The 9,718-nt window shown below is 43.3% G+C and overlaps 1 protein-coding gene across 1 annotated transcript; it reads right to left on the reverse strand.

Annotated features, from left to right (window-relative positions):
* Positions 1 to 5,371: 5,371 nt before the first annotated feature.
* OR10G3 (olfactory receptor family 10 subfamily G member 3) lies at positions 5,372 to 9,121 on the reverse strand. Its single transcript, XM_025869190.2, is given in 2 exon segments — positions 5,372 to 6,331; positions 9,116 to 9,121. Coding segments are annotated over 2 exon segments (966 nt in total).
* Positions 9,122 to 9,718: the final 597 nt, after the last annotated feature.

The following is a 9,718-nucleotide window of genomic DNA, read 5'->3' on the forward strand; positions in this document are numbered from 1 at the left end:
TCTCCCCTCAAGAAAGAAATAAGCTAGAGGGCGCCTGGGTGGCTCAGTTGGTTAAGTGCCTGACTCTTGGTTTCAGCTCAGGTCGTGATCTCAGGATCATGAGATGAAGCCCTGTGTTGGGCTCTGTGCTCAGCAGGGAGTTGGCTTGGGATTCTCTTCTAATAAGTGGTCGCTTCTCTGTTCAGAGAACAGAAGCCCCTCCTCCCTTCTCTCTCGCTCTCCCTCTAAAAATAAATAAAATCTTAAAAAGAAAAAAAAAAAGGAAATAGGCTAGTATAGACCTCCCAGTGAGAAAATAAATCTTCCCCCCTCAGAAAAGAGAAGAGGACATCGAGGTTTCTTTATGGTCAGGTATTTTAATTCAGATCCTGCAGGAAGTAGACTCTAAGCTTGAATCGAACAGCAGGCCCAGAGAGAGAAGGAAGGAAGATGGGATAGGAAGAGCTTCAGCCTGCAGGCAGTTCTGAGAAGGTCTCAGGTAGGTGACCTGAGGAGGGTCTCAGGCAGGTGGAGTCGGGCAGAAATAGCTTGACCCTAGTGCCCCCATTACCTTCAGTCACTGGCTGGGGACAGCCTGGTTTCAACACTGCAGTGTCCCAAAGACTGGTAATGGCACCTCTTGCAGCTGATTTCTAGAAAATCATCCATTTTATCCCATATGAAAACGGAGAAAGTTGAGAAGCTTTTAAGCATCCGCCTAAGATGACTTCCAAGGGATCTTCCAAGGATTTTTTTCCCTCTGGAGTATTTACTTACTTCCAGTTATTCAGTCAAACACAATCAAAATTTCTTCTAGGTGCTGATGTGAAGGGATTTTGCAAATGTAATTAAGGTCCCAAATGAAATGATCTTAAAAAAGGAAGATTATCCTCTGTGGGCCTAGATTAATTGGGTGAGCCCTTAAAAAGGACTGGATTCTTCATAGAAAGAGAGATTTGAAACATGAGAAGGATTCCAGGTGAGGAAGAGTCTGTTTTTGGCTCTAACCATGGAAGGGGCCCCATGGCAAGGAATTCGGATAGCCTCTTGAAGCTGAGAGCACCCACTAGTTGAGAGCCTGCAAGGGAACAGGGACCTAAGTCCTGTCATGGCAAGGAACTGAATTCTGCCACAACCCTGTGAGCCTGGAAGAGAACCCTGAGCTCCAGATGAGAATGCAGCTCAGGGACACCTGGATTTCAGCCTGGTGAGATCCTGAGCAGAGAACCAAGTCAGGAGGTGCTTGCATTGTGGACCGCCAAAACTGTGAGCTAATAAATGGGCTTAGTTTTAAGCTGCTGAGTTTGTGATCCCTTGTTATGCAGTGATTGAAAACTAACATGCTGCCCATCATAGTAGAGTCAATGCAAACTTCTTTTTTTTTTTTTTTAAGATTTTATTCATTCATTTGGAAGAAAGGGAGAGTGAGAGAGAGAGATCAGGAGCAGGGGGAAGGGTAGAGGGAGAAGCAGACTCCCCGCTGAGCAGGGAGTCCAACACAGGGCCCGATCCCAAGACCCCAGGATCATGACCCAAGCCCAAGGCAGACATCCAACGGACTGAGCCACCCAGGCGCCCCTAAATGCAAACTTCTTATGTAGTTTCCAAGGTTTCCCATGACCTGACCCTTGCCTGCTCTTGTGTTGTGACCGTGTATTCTCTCCCCATGCACTACTCTTCAACAACATACCCTTTCTTTTCAAACATGCCAAACACTTTTCCACCCCAGAGCCTTAAATTGTACTAGCCTCTCTCTCTTTTTCCTGAGATTTTCAAAGCTATGGTTTTCAAAAAATCTTTTATTATGGACATTTCCAAACATACATGAGTAATGAGAGTAGCAGGATGCAACCCTATGTTCAGCCAGCTTCAATGAACATATGGCCTATCTTTTTCATCTGTAGTCCTCCTCACTCTTCCCCCGCCCTGTGTGTTATTGTCTTTTTATTTTTCACATATAACATTTCTCAGCTTAACCATTTCTAGGTGTACAGTTCGGTAGTGTTACGTATATTCACACTATTGTGCAACCATCTCCAGAACTCTTTTCATCCTGCAGAACTGAAACTCTATACCTATTAAATAATTCCCTGCTCTCCTTTCTCCCCAGCCCCTGACAACCACCATTTTACTTTCTGTCTCTAGGAATTTGACGATTCTAGGTATTCATATAAGTGGAATCATACAGTATTTGTCTTTCTGTGACTGGCTTTTTTCACCTAGGAAAATATTTAAAGATTCATCCACGTTGTAACATGTGTCAGAATTCCTTTCTATTTATTTATTTATTTTAAGATTTTATTTATTTATCTGAGAGAGAGAGAGAGGGAGCACAAGCAGGCCAAGGGGCAGAGGGAGAGGAAGAAATAGACTCACTGCTGAGCTGGGAGCCCGATATGGGACTCGATCCCAGGACCCTGGGATCATGACCTGAACTGAAGGCAGATGCTTAGCCCACTGAGCCACCCAGGAGCCCCATAATTCCCTTCTTTTTAAAAGGCAGTGTAATACCACATTTTGTTTATCCATTCATCCATCAATGGATGTTTAGAAAAAAAAATGGGGCACTTGGCTTGCTTTCATCCTCCAGCTATTGAGAACACTGCTGAAAATAGCTCTTTGAGACCCTGCTTTCAATTCTTTTGGATGTGTACCCAGAAATAGGATTGCTGAATCAGTTGGTAATTCTACTTTTAATTTTTTTTTAGGAACCACCATACTGTTGTCCATAGCACTTGTACCATTGTTCATTCTAATATACAATGGCCAAGCAGCCTACAGTGATTTTTTTTTTAAGATTTTATTTATTTGAGAGAGAAAGAGAGAGCACAAGTGGTGGGGAGGGGCAGGGGGAAAGGGAGAAGCAGGCTCCCTCCCAAGGAGCCCAACTCAGGGCTTGATCTTAGGACCCTGGGATCATGACCTGAGCCAAAATCACACACTTAACCAACTGAGCCACTCAGGTGCCCCCAGCCTGCAGGGACTTGAAACTGACACAGCCCCTCCTGCAAGCTCCTGCCCTGGATAGCAGCCTCAGGGTCACTGAAAAATGTAAGTTCCTGATATAAATTCCCCGACAGCCCTTGTGATCAACAGTCTTCCCTGCCTCCTAGCACCTTTCCCTCCTCTAGCCTTTAGATAAGACTCTTCTGCGGCTTACTAAAATCTTGCTCTTTTGGTTTGGATTGATCAATCTGGCTTTCATCTGAGAACCCCAAAACACTCCACTTACAGACCTGAATAGAGACATGTACCCCAGGTCCTGCCTCTCTCTGTCTGCACTCTGCCTTCACCTCCCCATGAGGCCCTTGAGGCACTGGGTAATTCCTCTTGGTCCTGTGAGTAATAAACTGCTCTATTTCAATTCCTCTTGTAGTCTGTTTTTTTACAACTTACCATCCACCACCCTGTGCTCCACTTAATAAGTGTTAATTTAACAATTTCATAGTAGAGCCCAATCTACTTTTTAAACAAACATTTGCCTCAGAATCATTCCATTTTGATCTGTATTTTTATTATATACTTATGGATCTTTTTTTTTTAAGATTTTATTTATTTGACAGAGAGAGACAGAGACAGCAAGAGAGAGCACAAGCAGGGAGGAGAGGGAGAAGCAGGCTTCCCGCCGAACAGGGAGCCCGACGCGGGGCTCTATCCCAGGACTCTGGGATCATGACCTGAGCCGAAGGCAGAGGCTCAACCAACTGAGCCACCCACGTGCCCCACTTACAGATCTTTTTAATGTTATTTGGTTAATTGTTAAGACAACAGGTATGATAGCATTGTGTTAAGCACCTGGGAAAATAGAAACAAGATGTACAATAGCCTTTAGAAATATTTTGGTTTATGAGCTCTAGATTTAAGTTTATTTTTGTAATTCATGGTTTAACCGTTTTATTTATTAAATATTTTGAAAGATTAAGATATTTCATAAGTAATGTTCCAGTTTAAGGAGTTGATATCCAGTATATTGTTTGTTTTCTGAACACAATATTGAGAAATTGTGTCAGTCAACTTCATTCAAGGGTAAATGGTTAGTTTCTGGTCTCCAATTAGGTGACCTTGAGTCCTTTGGAAATGAACATTTACATGACCAAACTATTGATTTTCTACTGTGCACAAGAGACTTTGCTTTCTAGACATGATTTGATCACATGGATGAAGCAACCATCCAATATGAAAAGCTGGAGAATGAGGCAGAATCATAACAGGATAATATTGGAGGTGCTAAAGGGTTGAAACGAGTTAATGCACAAAATTTGCCCAAATTGATTAGGCCCCGGCCAACTTAATGAAAGTTTGTTAAGCTCACAAATCTAAATTGATATGCAATACAAATTTGGATACATTATTTTGGTGCCCTGATTAACTGCTTTATTTTCTTTTTTTAAATATTTATTTATTTGAGAGAGAAAAAGAGAGAGAGAGAGAGCACATGCATGAGTGGGGGGTAGGAGCAGAGGGAGAGAATTTTCAAGAGGCAGATGCCCACAGAGGGAATCCCCCAGTGGAAAATTTAATATTGAACTTTACTTCTAGGCATGGGGGAATTTATTTTTTATTTTTTTTTTTTTAAAAAGATTTTATTTATTTATTTGACAGAGAGAGACACAGCGAGAGAGGGAACACAAGCAGGGGGTGTGGGAGAGGGAGAAGCAGGCTTCCCCCGGAGCAGGGACCTCGATGCGGGGCTCAATCCCAGGACCCTGGGACCATGACCTGAGCCGAAGGCAGACACTTAACGACTGAACCACCCAGGCATCCCTAGGCATGGGGGAATTTATTATTGAGACATTTGAAAAGACTTTAATTGCCTTTTTGCGGAGAGGGATTGTTTAATTTCGTTCAGTTTGTGAAAGGACCAGTCTAAGTGTTATTTCTTCAGAAGGCAAGGTAGAGTAAACACTTGAGTTTCTCCCCACATCACATAATGGCTTCAGGAAGTCCCCAGAACCAGGCCTGTTAACATGCACTCAGCAGGACATCTATAGTTTCTCTTTGAACACTAGCTCCTGAGGTATATATCCAACTGGTACAGAACAGAAAAACATTCTCCCATCAAAAACTCTATAGTCCATCTTAAGCGTGACCAATGTAAGCCTAGAAGCTGAAAAGCCCATTAGATGCTTTTGTTCTAGGAATCCTCTGGATGTCTAAGTGTACCAGCTTTTGTTATCTTCTGAGTGACTGTGGTCTCACTTTCTGTCGTTGGAGCAACTGAGAGTTGTTTATCTGAAGGGGACACCAAGGAACTGCTAGAAAGTAGTATTTCACTTAAAACTGTGTTTGATCTTATTGTATGGGTATTATGTGGCTACATAAAAGAGAAAAACAAGAAGAAAAAATAAAAATCTCACTGAAATGTAAGCATTAGAATAAACTGTAGATACTTTCAAACCTTTCTCTTCGTCCCAGGGGCTCCTATCATTCTCTTCAGGGCTAGCTTTACCTCTTGGTTCCGCAGCGTGTAGATGAGGGGGTTGAGGAAAGGGGTGATGGCTGTGGGAAATAAGGCAGCTGCCCCATCCGGGGGGCTGTTGGTTTCAGGCCGAAGGTAGATGAAGGCACAGGGCACATAGTAGACAGTGACCACGGTTACATGGGCTCCACAGGTTGAAAAGGCTCGGCGCCGCCCATCAGGTGTATGGATTCTCAGAATGGCCTGAGTGATCTGCACATAGGAGAGGAGGACCAGAGAGAAGCAAGCGGCAACCACCACTCCAATGTCCACAAAGGTCACCTGCTTGTTGACTGCTGTATCAGCATAGGCTAGCCTTAAAACTGCAGGGATGTCACAGAAGAAATAATCTACCTGGTTGGGCCCACAGTAGGGCAGGTGGAAGGTTAGGATGGGCTGGATAGCCCCATGGATGGACCCTGCCACCCAAGCTCCAGCCACGAGGATGGTGCATAACGTCCCATTCATGAGCACAGGGTAGTGCAGGGGCTGGCATAGTGCCAGTTACCTGTCGTAGGCCATCAGGGTGTAGAGGAAGCACTGGGTGCTGCCCAAAAAGTGGTAGAAATAGAGTTGAGCCACACAACCACCAAATGGGATGGGTTTAATGCCTAAAGTGAAGTTCATCATGAGGCAAGGGACAGTGATGGTAGAGATGCCCATGTCAATGATGGAGAGAACACCAAGAAAGATGTACATGGGACGGGCATGGAGCTGCGTGTCCACTGAGACAGTGACTAGAATAAGCAGGTTTCCCAGCTGAGTCAAGATGTAGATTAGCAAAAAGAACACAAACAGTAACGTTCTTAGCCTGAGAGGGTAGGGAATTCCTGTGAGAATGAACTCAGTCAACAATGTGCTGTTGACTCTTTCGATCCTCTGGAGAGATCTTACCTAGAGAATGGACAAAACAAGAGTTAGCATGGAAGTGAGAGGGAAGTGAGGAAGAACTGGAGAAAGATATTGTAAAACTGGGACAATGGTAGAGAGGTTTTTTCCTTATGTGTAGAGAAGACAAATAAGGAGAAGCATGCTCTATGGCAGGAGTTGGCCTGTTTAGTAAGTAAGATTTTATTGGAACACAGCCATGCTCATTTACTTATATATTGTCTGTAGCTGCTTTGGTGTTATGATAGCAGAGCTGAGTTGTTGCGTTTGGCCTGCAAAGCCTAAAATATTTACTCTCTGGGACTTTACAGAAAAAGTTTGTTCTTAGGAGTTTGCACCGGAACGCTTTTGCTAAAGATTAAGGGTTTACTGGTAAAGACTTGTGTGGGCAATCTTAGATGCTCTGCCAGTTCAGAAACCTCCAGAATCCACTGACTCATTCTTATCTCTACCAGGACATAAACTTACACAGAGTGGGGAGTATGCAAAAAGGAAATGAGGAAATTCTTCGTCTCCTTTTGTAGTAGAGGGAATGGAATAGAATTTTGATTAACTGGCTAGCTGTATGTGACAGGTCTTGATGCTATGCAAGTCTACTTTCTAAGTTCTTTTTTTTTTTTAAGATTTTATTTATTTATTTGACAGACAGAGACATAGCAAGAGAGGGAACACAAGCAGGGGGAGTGGGAGAGAGAGAAGCAGGCTTCCTGCGGAGGAGGGAGCCCAATGCGGAGCTCGATCCCAGGACCTGGGATCATGACCTGAGCCAAAGGCAGATGCTTAACGACTGGGCCACCCAGGCGTCCCCAAAAAATAAATCTTTAAAAAAAATAAAGGAAGAGAATGCCCATGAGGCTGTAAGCATATAAGTAAAGTTGTGGTTGGTACTTGGTGCTATGTATTTCAATGTCTTTGTATATAATAATGTAGGCTTGGGATATGGTAAAGGAAGAGAGGATAAAAGGAAGCAAAGAGGGATGCCCGTAGTGAGATGTTAGAGATGAGAGGAAAAGCAAGGATGATGGAGAGGAGGAGAAATGGCTAGAGAGTAGGGCTCTCAGTGTGGAGGAGTTATTTTAAATTTTTTGGTCCAACCTCTTTTTTTTTATTTAAAAATTTTTTTTTAAATTTATTTTTGACAGAGAGAGAGCACAAACAGAGGAAGCAGCAGGCAGAGGCAGAGGGAGAAGCAGGCTCCCTGCTGAGCAGGGAGCCCGATGTGGGGCTCGATCCCAGGACTCTGAGATCATGACCTGAGCCGAAGGCAGACGCTTAACCGTCTGAGCCACCCAGGCGCCCCTGGTCCAACCTCTTGATTGGCATTTCACCACCTGAGGAAAAAGGTTGATTAATGACCTTTTAAAACTCCCCTTAGTTGTATGATTCTCCAATATCTAAGCTCATGGTTTAAGGTAAAATGTTAAAGACATTGAAATGGATAGATTGATTGATTTTGCTCTGGAATGATTCCTGTCTACTCAGAAGGAAGAGAGTCAGGAGCTCTCTGATCAATGATTCCCTCTAACTTCACTCCTGTGCTCTGGCTCAAATGAATGTGAAGAGCAGGGAAGTGGCAACCTTGAGTAAGATGTCATGGATAGAGGGTCCAGCTGCTGGCTGGAAACACTAAATGTGAATACTGTAATGGAACTGGGTCATCAGCTTGCCTCTTAGTTCTGAGAAGGTTTCACAGCTCCACTGGGTTTTCATTTCCTTATTGAGGTTCTGAGGATGGGGAATGAAACTCTGGACCCAATTCTGGAAAACTTACCAATAGTGGGTAGTTCTACTCAATCCTTACATTAAACACTTAACTTTAAAACTTCTGTATCCATGCCCTGTCAAAGCTTAGCTCTTATTATTTAACCATCTCTTATAGTACTTTAAAAAGGCAGCAGTAGGGCGCCTGGGTGGCTCAGTCGTTAAGCGTCTGCCTTCGGCTCAGGTCATGATCCCAGGGTCCTGGGATCGAGCCCCGCATCGGGCTCCCTGCTCCACGGGAGGCCTGCTTCTCCCTCTCCCACTCCCCCTGTTTGTGTTCCCTCTCTCGCTGTCTCTCTCTCTGTCAAATAAATAAATAAAATCTTTAAAAAAATAAAAAAAAAATAAAAAGGCAGCAGTAAATCCTTCCACCCATGTCTTGTTTTTTTTATTTTTTTCTGAAGTGAATAGAATAGCAGTTGTGATTTAAAAAAAAAATATTTTAGTTGCAGGAAATCAGTGATGGTTGACCTTCAAAAAGTCGACCACAGAGCTCTTCTGGATGCCAGGGCTACAGACACTGGCCTCTTCACCTCCCAGCTACAGAAACTGCAGAGGGTTTAAGCTCCCATACAAGTTCCTTGAGACATTCATGACTCCTCAATAGCAGTCCTGGCCTGAATGAGCTCAGGTGTTTTCTCTGGTGGTTGTCATGGGATGCTATAGTTTTCTGGGGTCACAGAGGTCTGATGTTAAATCTGCAGATTTAGAAGCCTTATTTGGTCAGTTCTCCCTAGAGGAATCAGGCCCTCGGAAACCAATTCACGTTATTCAATACCTGAGAGAATGACTTGTAAATCAAACAACCAATTTGTTAATTTACAGTGGGAGATCTCATTCCCATGGCTGAAACAGTGTGCTTACTACCCACAGCAATCACTTACTAATATCAAGGTCTCTGGAAATCAAATTAGATAATCAGATGCATATTTCTAAGTTTTGAATCAGAGCAAAGGGTATTTGATGGGACACACTTAATTTAGGCTGTGATAGGTATCGATGAATTATGCCTGGGAAATTACACAGTACCTTCATCTAGGGGATTCTTTAATCTTGCCTTCAGATACAATATTTTTTTTTCTTCTGGGAAGTAGTGGTGTTATATTGACAAAGTTTTATTCTTTTCGTCCTGAGTTTAATTTCCCTAATCATTTTTCCTCATTTGTTTTCCATGCTGTTTTCCTGTTTGTAATAGGGGATGTTTTCTGAATTAGTCTCTAGGAATTGTTATTTCTTTGGGCCAAATTTGTTGTAGATAGGGAATTGCAGTCCACATGGAATTCTGTGTGCCAATTCTTGTTGTATTCAATTAGAGAGAATAGTATTTCCTAATCTTACCCTTAAATTTTAGACCCAACTTTTTCTTTCCTCCATTTTTTTTAAAGATTTTATTTATTTATTTGAGAGAGAGAGAATGAGAGAGAGAGAGCACATGAGAGGGGAGAGGGTCAGAGGGAGAAGCAGACTCCCTGCTGAGCAGGGAGCCCGATGTGGGACTCGATCCCGGGACTCCAGGATCATGACCTGAGCCGAAGGCAGTCGCTTAACCAACTGAGCCACCCAGGCGCCCCTTCCATTTTTTTTTTAAAGTAAGCTCCACACCCAATGTGGGGCTTGAACTCACAACCCCGA

The sequence above is a fragment of the Callorhinus ursinus genome, unplaced genomic scaffold, assembly GCF_003265705.2.
Source record: "Callorhinus ursinus isolate GAN/ISIS: 27379988/994484 unplaced genomic scaffold, GSC_fseal_2.0 scaffold8, whole genome shotgun sequence".
Lineage (NCBI taxonomy): Eukaryota > Metazoa > Chordata > Mammalia > Carnivora > Otariidae > Callorhinus > Callorhinus ursinus.